Raw genomic sequence first — 18,994 nt, 5'->3', positions numbered from 1 at the left:
CCTTTCTGCTTTGTCTTTGAAACTGCGACTCATCGTGGATTTCTTTGTCTAGGGAGAAGGAAAGCTGCAAATCAGTGATGCTGAGAAAGGTAAGGTTGAAAAAAAGCCTGTCAGTACTGACTGTGGAGGTAAGTGATAAGTATATTGACTAACAGAGAGCACTTTGTTGTTCTTGGGCGTAGTGTCATAGTTCCCTGCTGTCACTCATTTAAGGAGACACTGTGAACTGATACTGAAAGTCGTGCTAGTGGATTTATGAACATACATACTGTGCTCTGTATTTTCAGGGGGAGTGGGTTTGGGTGGACTCTGGCATCGGGGTGCCCATCGGAGCGAGGGTCAAAGTAACGCCATCCGGTCAGCGGCTACTGGTGGACGATGAGGGAAAGGTAAGACACAGGATTAGATATAGAGCCAAAGGAAGATGCTGAAGTCACATCAAGCATCATTAAAAAGCCTTAACGCACCTTAATAAAGTGTAACTGACCCCTCCCAGGAGCAGAGTCTGTCCCCGGAGCAGGAGGCCTCCCTCAGGATCATGCACCCCACATCAGTGGAGGGTGTGGACGACATGATCAAGCTGGGGGACATGACGGAGGCCGGCCTCCTTAGGAACCTGCTGCTCCGACACAAGCAAGGCATCATCTATGTAAGGCACACACACTGTAGTCAGCCAGACGGGGGGGTGAAGGCATCTGAGTTTAGCAAGCTAAAGCTTATTTACCAAAAAGTGTAGAAATATTGTTGATTGATTAAAGAACATTCTGTTAACAGGGTGGAGACTTTTGTTCTCATGATGTTTGTTAGTATTTATTTCTACTGCAGTTATTGTTTCTGTGACTGGACTTTTATTTGTGGTCAAAATATCAAAATGTGACGTCTGAAAAACTTGACAGTGGAGGTTTCCCTCCAGATGATGTCCAGTCTTTACTGTGGAACACTTTTACTTTGTGTATCCAAGAACTGGCTTTTTTTTTTTTTTTTTTTTTGCACGGTTTTGCTTCTTAAAATGTTTCTACTTATGAACGTAGCCAGAGGAAAAAGAGGCAGTGCCTCCCAGGCATCCACACAAATTAAGGTCAATGAGCTTTCCTAAATAGAAACGAATCAGCGTACAGCGCACCATCCGTTTAAAGCAGTTCTGTGGATCATCCTGAGCCCCTGGGGCTTTTTCTTTGGACTGGGATGATGGAAAACATCTCAGATCTCTAAATAAATGCAATATGTAAAAAAAAAAACTTAACTGCATGGTTAGAAAACCTCCAAGTGTGGGGAATATTAACGTTATCAATATTAACAACTAACTGAATTGACTAAATGACTTCAGTCAGGTTTTATTCTAACATGACACTTGTGTCTCTGATTGTAGACCTACACGGGCTCTGTGCTGGTGGCAGTGAACCCGTACCAGGATTTTCCGATGTATTCAGGTGACAAGGTGAGGCTGAGATTAATAACCATAGAAGAGATACAGCAGCAGATCATTTTCCCTTCATTGTTTAACTTGATGTGTTTCATGTGGGGATCCTGTCGTCCCTCAGGTGAGTCTGTACAGCGGTCGAAAGCTCGGGGAACTCCCTCCGCACATCTTCGCCATCGCTGAAAGCAGCTACAGCAACATGACGCGCCATCGCAGGAACCAGTGCTGCATCATCAGGTCGGGACAAATCACTCACCCAAAGAGTCCCGAAGGCCTGTTGCCCACAGGTAGATCTGAACAGAGCAGATGTTCACAGGTGTTACTTCTTCTGTTTTTCTCTCAGTGGGGAATCAGGAGCAGGGAAGACCGAGAGCACCAAGCTGATTCTTCAGTACTTGGCAGCAGTCAGTGGTGAGCTCTCTGAGCAGAAGATTGAGCAGCAGATCCTGGAGTCAAACCCGATACTAGAAGGTACAACTGTGCTTCAACAGCAGCTGAGCAGCAACTGCCTTTTGAAACACACACACACACACACACACACACACACACACACACACACAGATTAAGTGTTCAAAGGTCTCTGTTCTGTCACACACAGCGTTTGGAAACGCTAAAACGATCCGCAATGACAACTCCAGCCGCTTTGGGAAATATTTGGACATCTTCTTCAGTGGCGACGGAGTGATTCAGGGTGCACGTGTGGAGCAGTATCTCCTGGAGAAGTCTCGTGTGTGCCATCAGGTGAGGCAGCTCCGTCCAAACAGGCCCACTTCTTCTTATCTCTCAGGATCTGTACCATAAACCTAGAGAACTGCAGCACAGGGCTGGTTAAATAAACTTGTTATCGTGGCCAACAAGCTCTCAGCGACCTGCAGACTGAAGCCGTGTGAAACGTTATTTTGCCATTTATCTGTACTTTCCACCCACCGACACCTTCAGTTGATCCTTTTGTAACAACAGTAGTTAACTTTTCCTCCACACCCTCAGGCCCCGGAGGAGAGAAACTACCACATGTTTTACTGCATGTTGGCAGGAATCTCAGCAGAGGAGAAGAAAGCTTTGAGCCTTGGACATGCTAAGGAATACAAGTTCCTCACTAAGGTACAATAATAGCGGCTCATTTTGTCATCTCAACCCAAACAAGTGAGATACGGTCTACCTGCAGTGAGTGAACGGTCCTCTCGTGTGCTGTAGGGCGGCTGTATCGTGTGTGCCGGCAGGGATGATGCTGCAGACTACAAGTGCATTCGCTCTGCGATGAAGATCCTGACCTTCTCAGAAAGCCAGTGTCAGGACATCCTCAAGCTGCTGGCAGCCATTTTACACCTGGGAAACGTCTGCTTTGAGGGTGAGTGGACTCAGTTTAAGACTTTAAAGACTTTAAAGATTTTCATTTAAATCATTATATTCAATATCGGGAAAGCCTCAATGAAAATGTTGATAAAACAGAGCAGACATTGAACACATGAAATAGAGCTAGTACAGGAAATAAAATGCTTTTACAGGTAAAAATCCTGCAATAAAATGTAGCTTAAGTATCAAAAATACAAGTATTTGTAATGTTATGGCTGCTGTAAATGTATTCGACCTCATGTCACCATTAGCCAACACACAAAACAACCTGGAAACCAGTGATGTCAGCAAATCGGAGCACTTCAGCATCGCAGCGTCACTGCTGGAGGTGAGCGCTTCCACGCCTTCCTGCCTCTTTTATGAAGACGTGATTAATCATCGCCCTTCAGCATTACACTCTGAAGTCTTGGTCTGGTTTGTGCAGGTCCAGAAGTCGTCCCTGGCGGCGAGTTTGACCCATCGCTCCTTCATGACCAACAGAGAGAGGGTGACCAAACCGCTGAACTCCGAGCAGGCCGCCGACTGCAGAGACGCCTTCGTCAAGGTAAAGAAGCGATAATGAGCCGGTGACGGGAAATCAGCAAGTGGCCTATTTCCTTATTGGATCCTGACTCGGGATGAAAAGAACAGGAGCTTATAAATGCAGCACATTTTATCAGGAAGTTCAACAGCACGAGATAATTTTAACCTGTTATTGTAGGGATGATTATAGATCACTGGCACTAAATGAGAGCCAGAGAAAGCAGTTGTTGAGAAAGATGAGAAAGAAAGAATGAAGGATTTGATCAGCCAGTCACAAATACACTTAACCTTTCAGGCAATCTATAATAAGCTGTTCATATGGATCGTTGGGAAAATCAACAGCGTCATCCACAAGAGGTTGGCCAAAAGCCCCAAATCCTCCTTCCTGTCCATCGGCCTGCTCGACATCTTTGGCTTTGAGAACTTCAACACGAACAGGTCAGGACATGTCCAGTCTTAGCCTCTCACATCTCTACAGTCGCTCCCAACTAGACACATGTCATCCTCTCTTTTCACAGTTTTGAGCAGCTGTGCATTAACTTTGCCAATGAGAAGCTGCAGCAGTTCTTTGTGGCTCACATCTTCAAGCTGGAGCAGAAGGAGTACACAAAGGAGGACATTGTGTGGAAAAACATCAAATTTAGTGACAATCAGAACATCCTGGACCTCCTGGCTGTGAAGCCCTGTAACCTGCTGGCTCTCATTGATGAAGAAAGCAATTTTCCAAAGGTGCTCGAGTCATTCTGTGTTTGCAATTGACTCACAAACATTATTCAAGAGATGGTACTCATGCTGTGAAATCTGCCGGTGCGGTCATCGTATCATTTGGTTTGTCGCAGGGCTCGGATGTCACTATGCTGAACAAGATGAACACACAACACCGCGGGAACCAGATCTACATCGCCTCCAAAAGCCAACACGACACAGACTTTGCGATTTGCCACTTTGCCGGCGTGGTGTTCTACGACTCCAAAGGTACAGAATGAGAAAAAAGAAGAGAAAAGTCCCCCTGTGGATTAAATGTCCCAAGTAATGTTGTGTTTCTTTCCCATGAAGGCTTTCTGGAAAAGAACAGAGACGCCGTCAGTTATGACATAATCAAGATGGTTGAAGTGTCCAACAACAAGCTGCTGCGTCAGATATTTGAGGCTGAGCTCTCAACCAGTGGAACGAAGATCACTAACAACAAGAAGGTCATCATGACGCCGAAGAGCTCTTTACGGGTACGACAGCATAGCCTGGTCATTTCTGTTCATTACGCTGCATGTGCCTTTTCTTGTTTTAGACACAGACTATTACCAGATTATACCACTTGCCTGTGTTGGTATGACCTCTCTCTCTCACCCATGCAGGCCCAGACTGACAACCGCAAACAAGTGGCGACGCTGAGCGGCCACTTCCGCCAGTCTCTGGAGTCCCTGATGAAGGCTCTGTCCGCCTGCCAGCCTTTCTTCATCCGCTGCTTCAAACCCAACAATGACAAGCAGTCGAAGGTGAGGGGGCGCTTTGTGTTGGGACCGCGTCCGCAAACAAACGTGACGAGGGTTGAGATGAAGATCTGGCACTAAGACGTTCCCCCTAAATCATTTGATTGCCTGATATAATGTGTGAAAGTGTTTCAGTGAGTCTACCTCCTCCATCTGCCTCCATTTGTTCCTTTCTCCTTTGGCTAAACTAAAGAGGATAAAATTAATTAAATCCCATCCAACACTGAGTCCATTTACCATCTGCACTTGCACTGGATAAACAACGACCTCTTCCTGTTTCATGCCATAAAGCAACTGAGATAATTTCCTGGAAATTACAACCTAGTAACACAGCGTGTGTGTGTGTGTGTGTGTGTGTGTGTGTGTGTAATAACCCTTTTAACAGAGTAACATTTACCTTCCTTGACTACCATTATTTTTGGTGATGTTGGTGTGGTAGTCTACCCCCTTGGTCTACTCTAAAATAGTCACTATAAGATGGATTGCTACCTATGATGGTGAACATGGTTGAGATTATACCTGCGCTGTCTCTCCCACCATGTTAGCAGGGACTAACTCTGCCGTCACTGTGAAGAAAAGGGGGACAAATAAGCTACACAGGCAGAATACTGACTTCTGCTCTTACTCCAGATGTTCGACAGGGAGCTGTGTATGCGTCAGCTGAGATACTCCGGCATGATGGACACCATCCGCATCCGGAAGCTTGGATTCCCAGTTCGCCACACCTTTGAGGAATTCCTGAGGCGCTACAGGGTGCTCCTGAAGACGGCCATCTGCGACCCCAAGACTGTGAGTCGCGACGGCGTCCTGTTGATGACCACGTGTTACAATGCAGTCATATTTGTGCAATGTGAAAGGTTGTTGCTAGATAGCAGTATGGTGGCCACTGAGATGGCTGCCTTTCCCTCTGGGCTGTCATTACTGCCTCCACCATCAAGTGCTTTGTTGTCTCTCCAGGAGACAGCTGCTGCCTGCTGTGAAGCCATCTGCAAGATGGTGATTAAGGGAGCGGATGAGTGGAAGATAGGCAGGACCAAGATCTTCCTGAGGGTGAAGAAAACATTCAAACCATGTTGCACCACAGCTTTTCTCCATCTTTCTCAGCTGCCATTAACACAGTAAACAGTATTAATACTGAAAACAGTATTAATGGCTGTGGTTGAGTAGTATCAGTACTATGAGCATCTATTGATGAATACTGCACTTTGATTTAGCTGCTTTTTAGAAGATTTCCATGAACTAACCGTGGATTCTGTATTTCAGGATGCTCACGACGCCGTCCTGGAGCGGCTGAGGGAACAGCAGCTCAGCAGGGTAGCTGTGGTGATCCAGAGGGTCATGATGGGACACAAAGACAGGTGCACTTTCCAAGAGGAGCAAAGGGGGGGACACATATAGAGAGCGTGAACTCAGAACTGAACAGAGTCATAGCTGCAGACAGACGGTATATGACAGTGGATAGTCTCTGCTCTTTTTATTCCTGAAATGCTTCACTTCTCCTTTTTTCATAGAAAGTCTTTTCTGAAGAAGCGGAGGGCAGCTGTGGTGCTGCAGAGGCGCTGGAGAGCTTACTGGGAGGAGAAAATTCGAAGAAAGGTCCGACGCTTATTAACCTTTAATAGAACAGCAACATTAATGCTCTTTCCTTGACGGTTGCTATACAAAGAAAACCTCAAGCCTCACGTCTGGAGAACTTCTCTCTTGTTCCAAACAGATCAAGCGCGGCTTTGCACGTCTGGCGTCGAAGATCCGAAGTCGTAAGCTCCAGTTACAGTACCAAAGACAGCGAGTGGCGGCGCGCACCATACAGACCCAGGCATGTACTGTAGACACTCTAGATATGATAGCTTTATTCATTTTTCAGCATCTTGGGTTAAAAGAACATGTAGATATAATAACATAACTATTTTACTAGTATTTACCTGTTAAATGTGTTGCATTCTTATTATTATAGAGAAGCAACACCTGCTCTTCACTATGTCCATTTGAGATGCAAACACATGTGTGAACTTGTGAGTATTAATTAAAGTATATTAATAATGTTTTACTTCTCATTAACTGCAGGTACGAGGACTGCTGGCCAGGCGAATAACTGAAAAGCTGCGGAATGATGTAAGAGCTGAAAGTCTTGAAGCTGGAAATGACGTAACTGTTGTGTCCTGAACGGAGACACCTGCTCACCCCCGTCTGTCCTGTCTCCCCTCACAGGCCAACCTGTTACGCCTGGAGAGAGAGAACCAAGAGCGAATTGCCCGGGAGCTTCAGCAGCGACTAGAAGCTGTCGCCCAGTTGGAGCAAGCTGGTGAGGAGCCTGAGGAGATCGTTGATGAGGAGATCGTTGATGAGGACATCGTTGATGAGGAGTCAGACGAGAACACGTATGATCTCCAGCCCACACCTCCTGGGGAAGTGGAGGAGAAGGAAGCATCGGACTCAGATGACTCTGAGGTTAGCCGACAATGTGACATAAGAAATATCTTGAATTTATTGACTGCACCTCTGATAGTAACTCTGTTTTGACTGTTAAGAAGAAGGAGACCGTACCAGAGTCAAGAGTCAGGAGGAGTCCGGAGGAAACCTGTGTGGACACCTCAGAGCCTGAAGTCATTGCTCCAGCCTCAATCTCAGCCACCCCTACCCCGTCCCTAGAAGAAGACGAGGTCGAGGACGACGATTTTGATGACGCCACCAATGAGTTTTCATTCTACAAATTCAGCTTCCTTCACTTCCAGGGCAACATCGGCCACACGCACTTCCCCCAGAGACTCAAGAAGCCTCTCCTGGTCCACGATGACGAGGGCGACGCACTGGTGAGAGGACAGACGTGCTGCTTTCTTACCGGCAACTCCAAAGATTTCCATCTTCTGACCCCCTGTTTCTCCTCTTGCTTTGCTCCAGGCGTGTCTGACTGTATGGTGGATCATACTGCGTTTCATGGGGGACTTGCCGGATCCAAAATCTGTGGACACAATGTCTCAAGCGTCCAGCACCATCTCACGCCATCTGCCTCACAGGCAGGGCAGGAGGCTGAGCAACCTGGTGGGACTGGACCAGGTAAACACATTATTACACATAAAGAGTAAGAAGAACACAGAACACTTTTGCATTGTCTTTAAGTTTCACTATATACCGTGTCTTTTCTGAGTAGAAAATACTGAGGAAGAACAAGAAGAAGCTTGGAAGTGGAAACCGAAGAGCTTCTGCCATTCCCGAGGAGGTCAGCACCATCATATCTACCATCCAGGCCTCATTTCTATGTTGATTCAACACGTGGGTCGCACGCTAAATCTTTCTCTCTGCTGTCGTCTTTACCAGCTAGAGAACACAGAGGACGAGGACGTTTTGATTGGAGAGGGTCCTACACTGGATCGGCCGCTATCACCCCAGGAAAAACTCAACATTATCATTGGCTATGCTCTGTCGAGACGAAACATTAGGTGAAACTGCCGTAATTGTCTTTGTCTTTATACAATTTAACATCAGATTAACGTTATTTCACTGTTTAGCCACCCTGTGAAGTCCTGTTGCACTTCTTATTCTTCAGTCTTATTTAACACGGCCGCCCTTGTGCTTTTGTTTCTTGTTCGTTTCTCTACCTGTGCAGGGACGAGATTTACTGCCAGATCTGCAAGCAGCTGGTGAACAATAGGAACAGGAATAGCCGTACGCAAGGCTGGACTCTTCTTTCCATCTGTCTGGGGATCTTCCCCCCAACAGACCTCTTCATGAAGGTCAGCCTGCAGCAAGTCATTCAGCACAGCAGCAGCTTGTATTCAAAAGACTGGTTTCCGTGCAGCCATTGCAAAGACATACATCCCTTTTAATTGTCAGCACGTCACTGTTAACTTCTGCTTTAATCATAAGTTCCCGTTGAATGAAGGATGTTGATTGCGTTTAAAATTGTAAAATACGATTGGATAAACAAACCAGAGGATTAACAATCTGAAAAAAGTGACATTATATCTGTATGGTCATCTGCAACCTTGGATGTACTTTTACTGCAAGAGCTGAGTGTTTTGGGTTTAATCTGATTCATCAGGTTTAATCTGAAAAGATTAAAGAAGTCTTTCCTACCTGGAATTCACACAATTCAGTTTCCAATTTCCTCTAATTCTGCAGCATACTTTATGAACTCTGTCCCATTCTGCTCTGCTTCCGCAGTATTTGGAGAGATTTGTCAGCAGGGGACCGAGTGGTTATGGAGAATATTGCTCTGAGCGTCTTCGCCGTATAACAGCCAACGGAGAGAGGAAAGAGCTGCCCTGTTGGATCGAGCTGCAGGTAGAAACACTGCACCACTTGTTTCGTCGTGTTGACTTTTCTTTGTCTGCAGCGTCTCTCGACAGGTTTTTTTTTCTTGGCCTGGTTTATTGTTGGAGACAAAACAACAAGATGTTTTTTGGTCTGTTTTGAGAATGTTGTGATAAATGAGCCTTGCAACAATCGGCTGTGAAATTCCAAATTACTGTGTCATCATCTTTCATCATCCTCACTGTCCTTCTTCCGACCGACAGGCTGCCAAGTCCAGGGAGCCCATAGATGTGTGCGTGACGCTGATGGATGACCGCACCGTCAGCCTACAGCTGGACTCGGCCTCCACCTCTGCTGAAGTCTGTCAAGCTGTGGCTGACAAGATCGGTCTCAGAGACGTATATGGATTCTCTCTGTACATCAGTCTGCATGAGAAGGTGAGCTTCCTTAACTCTTCTCTGTCATTCATGCACCTACTTTAGCGTTGCGGTGTAATCGGAGCTAAATTCTAGCGCCTCGTTGGTCTTTCGTCTCCAGATGTGGTCTCTGGGCAGCTGTGGGAAGCATGTGCTGGATGCGGTGTCTCAGTGTGAGCAGGAGATGAGGAGGCAGGGCAGGGTGGAGAAGGACACCCCCTGGACGCTCTCCATCCAGAAGGAGTTGTTCACACCCTGGCATGACAGCTCAGCGGACCCCATCTGCACAGATCTGATCTACAGGCAGGTCATCAAGGGCATCAAGTCGGGAGAGTACTCTAGTGACAAGGTGAGGAGTGGAAAGTCTGGGTGCACCAATTATTAATCTTAACTTTATCACTGATGTGGAGCTAAAGGGCAAATCTGAGACAATCCAATCCAATTTTAGTGCCTTTCACGTCGTTGTTTTGGTTTTTACAATCTGTAGCTTCACTGTGTTGGCTCAGTCTGCTGTCATCGGTGTCGCTCTGAGCTGTGCCTCGCAGCTGTTTTCAGCAACAACCAAAGCAAAACAAACATCTTCCACAGCACCATTTGGCAGACAGACACAGTTTTAGTGGAGCAATTAGCAGATAAAGAGCCAGATATTTCCCACAGCAAAACGGAGCTCAGAGGAGAGCGAATGACCTGAAGCACGACTCCAACTGAATGCTAATCTTTCTCCTATGTGCTGTATGATGTGTAAAAAGGCGGATGTTTTGCTAGCATGGTGATGGTGTGTGAGGGGCCTGCAAAGTGAAAGTGGTGTAACTTATTATTTGTCACATCCACCACAGCTAATTTATAGTAGACATTGATGTTTTGGTCCACACTTTTACTAATGTAGCGTGTTAAATGATCTGAAATAACCAACACAAAGCAATAAACCCATTAAAATAAACTCTATCCAGTAAAAATGTGTTGCGTCTCTCAGGAGGATGACTACGTCGAGCTGGCAGCAAAGCACTATTACATCAGGTTTGGCTCTGCACTCAGCAAAGAGAACGTCCACAGCGTGGTTAAGGAGTGCATCGCCACCCCTCTGATCGAGAGCAAATCCATGACGAAGTGGGTCCAGCTCATCAGCTCAGGACTCTCACAGGTGAAGTGCATGCAGTCGAGTGAAAGGAGGAAAGGAGCCTGAAACAAACTGGACTTGTGGAGTGTTTATTTATCTACATTTCCTACTTATCTACATCTTACAGGGCCCTTATATCAACGGGAACCAGGAAGCAGAAAGCGTCAAAGGTGAACTGGTGGACAGCGCCCGGCAGAAGTGGCCGCTTTACTTCTCCAAGTTTTATGAAGTGACAATGATGTCAGGTGAGTCAGCAAACACGCAGCTTTCCTCCATATTGCATTCCATTTATCTTTGTGCCTGTACGACCTAAAAATGCAAATTAATTCTTAATCTATTTTGTAATAATATTTCCACAGGACCACCTTTGCCCAAAAGCAGGTTTGTTGTGGCTGTTAACTGGAACGCCGTCCTCTTCATGGACGGAAGAGACAAGAGACTCCTCGAGCTTCCTTACCTGGAGATAAAGGACGCACACATGATGAGGCATGGAGAATTTCTCTACTGTTTCTGTTCTGCTACATAGAATCGCTTTTGCACTCATTTTGCTCCGAGTTTTGAAAAGTACCCATCAAATAAAAGTGTGCTGTTTCTAACCTGTGTAGTGAGAGCCATTACAGCGCTCAGTCAGTGGGTTTGGCCACAGTCAGAGGAGAGTTTGTCCTGAAGTCTGCGGAAGCTGCGGACATGGCAGCACTAATAAAGAGAAACATGGATGGGCTGAGACAGCGCTCAGTGTACGCACTGGCTCAGCAGGATGTCAATAAACCAGGTAAGAGTCAAGAGCATGATAGTGGGCTCAAACACACATCACGTATGATGTAAACAGAACAGACATACTCCTCTGTCTCTCTGCAGATGACCCCAGGCTCCTGGTCTGTAAACGAGGGGACCTGCTGCTCGTGGAGAACCATGATGAATATTCTCCTGATGAGAAATTTATCAAAGCAACCAATCAGCGGACCAGCAGCTTCGGCGTGGCCTCTAAAGACACGCTGCAGTTTCTGCCGACTCTCAGCAGGCCCTCTGAAGACGTGCTGGTACAGTGACCTTTGCCTGTCATATTTTCTACTCACACGTCACACGTACGGCAAATGAGGGGAAAGGGTAAATATATGTTGTAAATATTTGCTGTCAGCAGAAAGGAACAAATTTATCACAGGCACCAGTAGATTGTGATAGATTTTAGAATTTGCTAAGGTAGTCTGGTCCATTTGTGCACCGTGTTAAACACCGTGCTCCACACATGATGTTCACCTGCAGTAACTGACTTAATTTAAGTCCAGTGTGCAGACATGACAGTGAGGCTTCAGGTCTGCGGGTGCAGCAGTGGGTACCGGAGTGTGATGGTTTACGTGACCCCCCCCTTGTGGTGTGAGTAATGAACTGCTTGTGACCCACCAGGAGCTGCTCAGTCCAGGCCAGATGAAACATTCAGCAGCACAAAACGCCCCACAGAGAGAGGAAACAGTGGCTCCTGTCTCTTTAAAAGAGTTTGCACTGGAGAACTTCAGGTAATGATGTCATTTGAGTCACTCTATGATTTCTGTAATTGATAATTAATCTCTAAGTTTGCCTTTGAAGACGTCACAGTGACGCACCCTCGCTGTGTCTCCTCCCTGTCGCAGGGCTGCAGGTAACGTCGGCCGACAAGGTTCCTCCAGAGGGGTCGGCAAGGAGAAGCTGTGGGCTTCTGCCAGAGAGCCTCTCAAGCAGCCGCTGATGAAGAGCCTCCTCCGCAACTCTGACCTCAGCAGCCTGGCCTGCAACGCCTTCACTGATATCCTTGAGACTAGTGCTTCCCTGTTGCAGGTTATGGAGATCTGGGACTCCACTCCACTTCTCTGTTTCAGTAACAGGCGTAACATTAGAGGATGTTGGGATGCTTTGTGTTCAAACGCTCAAATTGTGTTGCTTTACTTTCTGTAGGAAGGTTTTCCATTTTCCAGAAAAAGAAAATATCAGAGAAGGATGTTTTTTACTTGCAATATTGTTGATTTCACACCATAATTTGTCTGCAATCTGTACCTGAGATCTGTCTGCCTGTGAGTCCTTAACCTTGGCTGCTACCCATCCTCAAGTATATGGGCGACTACCCCATCAAAAACGTTCGTAGTCCCGTAGAGCTGACTGACCAGATTTTCGGTCCAGCCACGCAGCACGAAGCCCTGCAGGACGAGATCTACTGCCAGATCATGAGACAGATGACCAGCAACAACAACAGGTACTCCCCTGGTGTGCACTTCATTATTTAAGACTAAAACAAAAGACGGCATATGCAATCCCTCACCACTCCCCCTCGCTCTCAGGTTGAGCATGGAGCGTGGGTGGCAGCTGATGTGGCTGTGCTCAGGCTTGTTCCCGCCCAGTCACAATTTGGTGATACACACTCAGCGCTTCCTGGAGTCGCGGCCCAGAGACCAGCTGGCTTCTGGCTGCCTGCAGAGGGTGCAGGGGATGCTCAGGTCAGGCAGGAGACACAAGCACAAACAACAGATCACATGAGGTTAAGGACTCACAGGTCCTTCACAAAGGGTCGCTCTCAGGCAGTTAGCTCAAGAACTAACTATTTGAAACTTGGAAAGTTGGTCCGAGTTGACCATTATGAATATAAGACTTTGAATATTGGGCACTTTCTGTCTGCATTTAAAACCTTTTTCAAATTTTAAACAAAAGTGGGAAAGTCAGACCTCATGAATTCAGATAAAAGGTTTTCAAAGTAAAAGATTTGAGAGCAATAGATTCAGTGGGATTTTCAGTTTCAGCAAGTTTTGAGCAGTGATTGCATTTCAAATTTAGGTTCAAAAGATTCAGCTGCTAAATCGTTATGGTACTTTCTTCCGTGGAAATGAAAGGGAAAGTAGACGTCTAGGGCTTTACTAGAGATTTACTGTAAAGGGAGTGTGCAGTCAGAATATCAGTGTGTTAGCTTACATCGTTTTTCTTCCTCATCTGTTTATTCCTGTCAGTTGATCATTACCTAATTCGCAGCTATCACCAGTGTACTGAAGAAAACCACAGTCTTACACAAGCATGTCCATCAATTTAAACACAATGAGACTGAGCTGCAATACTATCCATGGAGATGTGTGTGTGTGTGATGTGTGTGTGTTTGTGCCCTCAGTAAGGAGCCCAGGAAGCTGCCTCCACATGTGGTGGAGGTGGACGCCATACAGCAGAACAGCATCGGGATCTTCCACAAAGTCCACTTCCCAAATGACACAGATGAAGTAAGACACAACTGTCTCCTCTAAACACACAGATGAGCTTTCTGTCATTTGACTTTAACTGGCATTACTTCTTTCTGTTCACTGATGGAGGGAAGTCAGAGCTGCCCTGAACTAAACTTTCTCATCTGAAATGTATTTCGCTCCCCGTTTCACGCTCCATTTCTGTCAGCTTTTGGTTTTTCTTTACTGTTAGAATTCATCTTTCATATATATGGAAATGCACAAGCGACTTCTCTCCCACGTGTATTTTCAGCGTGAGCTTCCAGATGGTGTTGCATGTCATTACACAGTGATTCACACAGACATCACGTAAAAAGTTTCCGCTCTCATTCTCCTGTCGCTGTCGCACAGATATTTGAGGTGGCCTCGACGACCACAATCAGAGACCTGTGCTGGAGCATCGCCTCTCAGCTCAACCTGAGCTCGGCCGACGGATACGGCCTCTACCTGAAAACACCAAACAAGGTGGGGTTGGGTAACGTTCCCTGCAGAAGTTTGTTCTGCTGATTCACATGTTTTAGCCATGAGGTCATACATTTTAATCCCCCCGTTTAACATATTCATTTTGTTGGTTATTTATTTTTAAATCTTAGGTCATGAGCTTGAATGAGGAGAGATATTTCTTTGACAGTTTAAGGCAGACTTCAGACCCTCCTAAGAAAGGAAAGAAAGTGAAAGAAGGTAACACATCGAACTGATGCTTTCAGTTTTCTTATGTCGGTGTTTCTCCGTATTCATAATTTGACTCTTGCTTCCCAGGCAACCAGGCCAACATGCCCTATCTGGTTATCTTCAAGAGGAAGCTCTGGTTCAATGTGAGCCCGGGTAAAGACCTGGTTGCTGACCTCACTTTCCATTACCCACAGGTACAGTATGCAACTACCAAACAAACACACTCTTCATTCTGCTGGTTTTGCTCTTTTTCATCACGCAGAATTGTCCTGACACACGATCTCTGCTGCACATCCACACAGGAGCTGCCTAAGTACCTGCGGGGATACCACAATTGTACCAAAGAGGACATGACCAACCTGGGTGGGCTGCTCTTCAGAGCCCAAGTCGACTCAGATAGGTCGCAGTTTGTCATGATCCCCAAAATGCTGAAGGACCTGGTTCCTGCTGACCAGATCAATATCATGTCCCCTGAAGAATGGAAGAAGGTAAAGGAGGAAAAGTAGAGAATCAGGGCAGCAACACTGTTCGTCCAGCTTCATGACATCCACTGAGTATTTTTCTCTCTTTGCTTTTTGCCCCACGCGCAGCACATCATCGCCTCCTACAACAAGCAGAGTGGCATCACCGTGCAGGAGGCCAAAATCGCCTTCCTGAAAGCCATTTCTGGCTGGCCGACCTTCGGCTGTGCCTTCTTTGAAGTGAAAGTGAGTCACCGGGATGAAATGACAGCAGAGTTGGCAGTAAATCTGAGGAAAGTGTTTTTATTTTTACATATTATGATTTCGTTTGCATTCGACTTTGCAGCAAACATGTGAAACCATCTACCCGAATGTAGTTCTGATCGCCATCAGCAAGCAAGATGTCAGCTTGATAGACCCAAAGACGAAGGTATGCACAACAACAAGCCTCAACACAAGAATCGTGTTTGGTAACATGTCATGTTGTGTGGTAGGACGGCTTGTTGTTGTTTTTAGTCTTGTCCGCCACATTTCATCTCAGTTAAAGACATTTCTGTGCTCCACTACTGGGGTTTGTCTCAATCAGTAACAAACCATGACATCTTAATGCAGCTTTATCATACTGTAAACCTCTCAGGATCTGCTGGTCACGCACCCGTTCAGCCGCATCACAGACTACCAGAGCGAAGGCAACTTCTTCCAGATGACCATCGGCACCCTGTTGAGGGGCATCGACTTCGTCTGTGAAACGTCTCAGGTGAGTGGCCACTTTCAAGGCACGCCTCCAAACGGCGTCTTGCAGAAGTCTGTCCATTCGTGTTAATGCAGTAGTGATTTTGAAATGAAACAGTCGTGTCCGTTTCCTCCTTTTTCAGGCCAACACAATCGAGGACCTTCTGCGATCGTACGTCAGCATGTACGAGAGGCAGCGGGAGGCGTTTCGACCAAGGAACCACATGTTTTCCTGAAGAACAGACTGAACCGCTGTGATTCATATGCAATCTCTTGATCGGCATATTTACATGAACGCATTTGTATTCTTCATGACAAGATTGTACCTGAAACAGATCACATCTACTGAACAAGATATGTTTTATTCTCCTTACTGTGGTCCCAAACTTGAGCCGTTGTGAGAAGTGTTAAAAGTCTACAGCGTAAATTGACATCCATCTAAATTTATAATTCATAGTATTTTAAAAACACTAACTCTTGCAGTATCAGAAGAGCAGATACATTTTCCTGCTCCTTCATTATTTTCTCATTTAACACTGTTTTTGCCTTTATTTAATGTTTTCAAATTTTCTATCATATTGAATTATCTCTGATTTCACTAATACTGGTAAATGCATAAAATGTGCATATATTTAAATTGTCACATTAGTGTCCTTTATTTTGGAGTGTTCTCCCTTTTTCCTGGCAGCACAATGACATTTTCACCATATGATTTGATTAGAGACGTGAAATCCATTAGACTTTACATACTTTTTGTTTTGTTTTATGGACTTGGCGGACAGTAATCTGCACACTAAATGTATGCAGCCCAAACAAACTGGACAATTATGATAAGCTTGTGCCCGACAGCTGTGTGATCAAACAGTTATGCAGTTTATAGACTTCTATGATTTCATCAATGTGGACATTTCTTTTCGTTAGCATTTGTCACTAAGACAGCTAGCCACGGTACGAAGAGATGACTTGCCTAATGTTTAAAACCACTACAATGAACGTGTTTATCATTTAAAACACAATGAGTATGAACTAGTTTTGATGACAGTTGGTGGCATTAGAGAGCAGCCAGCTGTCTTTAACACAGAGCTGCTGCTCTAAGCTGAGCTGCTGGGCAGTGGATGTTATGTTAGATCATTAGACGGGGGATAAGGTGTGTGCTGTGATTGAGTTTGTCACTGAATGGGGATTCTCTGACAGTCACAGCAGCGTGGGCTGTGCCAAACCGAATGTTAACTTCTCTCTTTCCTCTCCAGCAAAGTGCTCAGGAAAAGTGGAGCAGCCAGCAGCAAACAAATAAATGAGTCAGGTGGAGCATAAATCATTTTCCCAGCAGATGTTGGACGCCGTGCAGCAGGACCCACGAGGGTGTCATTAATAACATTAATTGTGGCTGCATTCCATTAAGCTGCGCCACCTCCAGGTTCCAGGGCTCCGGCTGTGTGCTTGGCTCCCAGGGACAGCTAAATGGAGCGGAGGGGTTATTACTGCGCTCCGCTTGGTCTGACAGGTCAAACTGTTCGCCGCTAACAAAGAGGGTGTGAAAATAATACGAATGAACAGTTCTGATCGATGTTTGAACATTAATTGCATCACAGTCAAATTCAGGTCACAGCTCCACATATGTACTACTGCTAATGTGCCTTAGACCTTTAGTGAAAGACACCATTTTAACTGATTTTTCCAGAAATATAATCTACTATATCAATGTTTGGTGCTTTTCCGTAGAAGACAGATGGCAGTGGCAAAGATGTGTAGCTGTAAATGTCAGAGCTGGAGCCCTGTGAGCTGTTCGCTGAGGTAGATCAGCCTGAAAGCTGAGCTGTAAATTAGTCTTTTACTGCTCACATAATATATTCTGATTATTATCAACAACTAAACGTTCATAGTCATTAATCTCCTGTGGAAAGGTTGCGACTGCCATTAAATCATCAAAGAGTTCCTCGCTGAGCTGAAGTCAAACGAGTGAATTCCTCTGAAGTTGGTTTGTGTGAATCAGATGTGTCTTCAGTCTACCTGGATTCATGTTGCAGTTGATTTTTATTTGCTATTTTACTCCATATAGGCCCTCGTTTAATAGAGTAGTGACCTAATAACTTCAATCGTACTTTTTACTTCCAGACCATCTGACTGCCGTGGTCCTGTACATCCTCACATGAACTTGTTTTTGTTTGTTTTCATCAGTTGTCACGTGATTAGCATCTAAATTTACTGACATTTAATCACCTCGTCCGTGCAAACCCTCAAACCCAGTTGGCTAAAGCATCTCTTCCTTCTTTAAACTCCAGAACTGCTGACTTCGGCGCACTGAGACAGAAATGACGAGATTATTTTCTGACACTTGCAGCATGCAGCTGAAGCTTTTCCAAGAGGAGATTGTCTCAGGTTTTGATTTGTTTTTCGTTTGTCATCTCTGAGGCTCGGAGAGTCGGGGTTGCTCTTTAGCTGAGTGCTGATTTAATATTTATCATGACAGAAAGCTGTGCTCAGACAGCATGAGTGTAAATGTGCAGCTGCTGCTTTAACTCTTTACTTTCTTTGTGATTTCTCAGATTTAGTTTTGATCTGAAGGGTCATTGCTGCTTTAGGCCACACTTGTGTGTCTCATACACAAACTGGAGACAGTTTTCAAAATGTCAGCCAACACTCCCGGCTTTCCATCAGACATCTGATGCTCCTGGAATGTCCTGACTCTTGAATAGCAGTCGCCCGTCACCCTTTTCCTCATAACACAACTCTAATTTCATACCTGAAATGGCATCACAAACTCTGCGTGTGTGTGTGTGTGTGTGTGTGTATATAGTAGTGTAGTGTCGTAGAGCGCTTATACAACCCTCCTCATCGCCTGTCAAGACTACTGCTCTGTTACCATGGAAACCATGTGACCAAAAAAAAAAATCAGGTTACCATGGGCAGGTGCATATGAGGTGCAGTAAGATCGTTTGTGCCTCCGTCTGCTTCCTGATGCAATCTGACTGCAAGGGGAGCCGGGCTTTGACAGACAAACGGCCCTTTTGCACTGTACTTACTATTACTTTGAAAGCTGAGCTGGACTCGTGAAATTACATTAGAGTTTACAAATGTTAGAGGTTAGACATGTTTTCTGTGTCACACACACACACACACACAGTTACAGTAAATTTATTTCCATGCTGAATAAATGTACTACATTCAAAACAAATTAGAAAGGCATGTAAGAATAAGATGTAGGCCAAACAGTTGAGTGTGTAAGAGCTTGTGTGTGTGTGTGTGTGTGTGTGTGTGTGTGTGTGTGTGTGTGTGTGTGTGCTGCCCTAAAAGAAGGCAAAGGCATTTTGATGCACTGCACCAAATTTGGAA

General features: G+C 45.5%; 1 protein-coding gene across 1 annotated transcript; it reads left to right on the top strand.

Moving 5' to 3' along the window:
• The first annotated feature begins 53 nt into the window (after positions 1–53).
• LOC139214080 (unconventional myosin-VIIb-like) lies at positions 54–15,906 on the top strand. The gene is made up of 49 exons (XM_070844819.1): positions 54–89; positions 288–389; positions 497–649; positions 1,370–1,438; positions 1,542–1,657; positions 1,764–1,891; positions 2,019–2,161; positions 2,408–2,521; positions 2,615–2,768; positions 3,025–3,101; positions 3,198–3,317; positions 3,591–3,733; positions 3,814–4,024; positions 4,135–4,270; positions 4,352–4,518; positions 4,648–4,788; positions 5,413–5,571; positions 5,740–5,832; positions 6,046–6,140; positions 6,294–6,378; positions 6,497–6,598; positions 6,847–6,894; positions 6,991–7,230; positions 7,311–7,592; positions 7,681–7,836; positions 7,931–7,999; positions 8,098–8,219; positions 8,387–8,513; positions 8,944–9,063; positions 9,297–9,470; positions 9,571–9,798; positions 10,423–10,590; positions 10,694–10,811; positions 10,926–11,052; positions 11,172–11,338; positions 11,425–11,606; positions 11,971–12,080; positions 12,195–12,346; positions 12,637–12,790; positions 12,876–13,031; positions 13,691–13,796; positions 14,148–14,261; positions 14,390–14,477; positions 14,556–14,662; positions 14,771–14,956; positions 15,059–15,175; positions 15,276–15,359; positions 15,567–15,686; positions 15,805–15,906. The coding sequence occupies exons 1-49, from the start codon at positions 78–80 to the stop codon at positions 15,895–15,897; spliced, it is 6,435 nt and encodes a 2,144-aa protein (XP_070700920.1). The 5' UTR covers positions 54–77; the 3' UTR covers positions 15,898–15,906.
• Positions 15,907–18,994: the final 3,088 nt, after the last annotated feature.

This window comes from Pempheris klunzingeri, chromosome 15 (assembly GCF_042242105.1).
Source record: "Pempheris klunzingeri isolate RE-2024b chromosome 15, fPemKlu1.hap1, whole genome shotgun sequence".
NCBI lineage: Eukaryota > Metazoa > Chordata > Actinopteri > Acropomatiformes > Pempheridae > Pempheris > Pempheris klunzingeri.
This window is presented reverse-complemented; position numbering and strand designations above follow the sequence as displayed.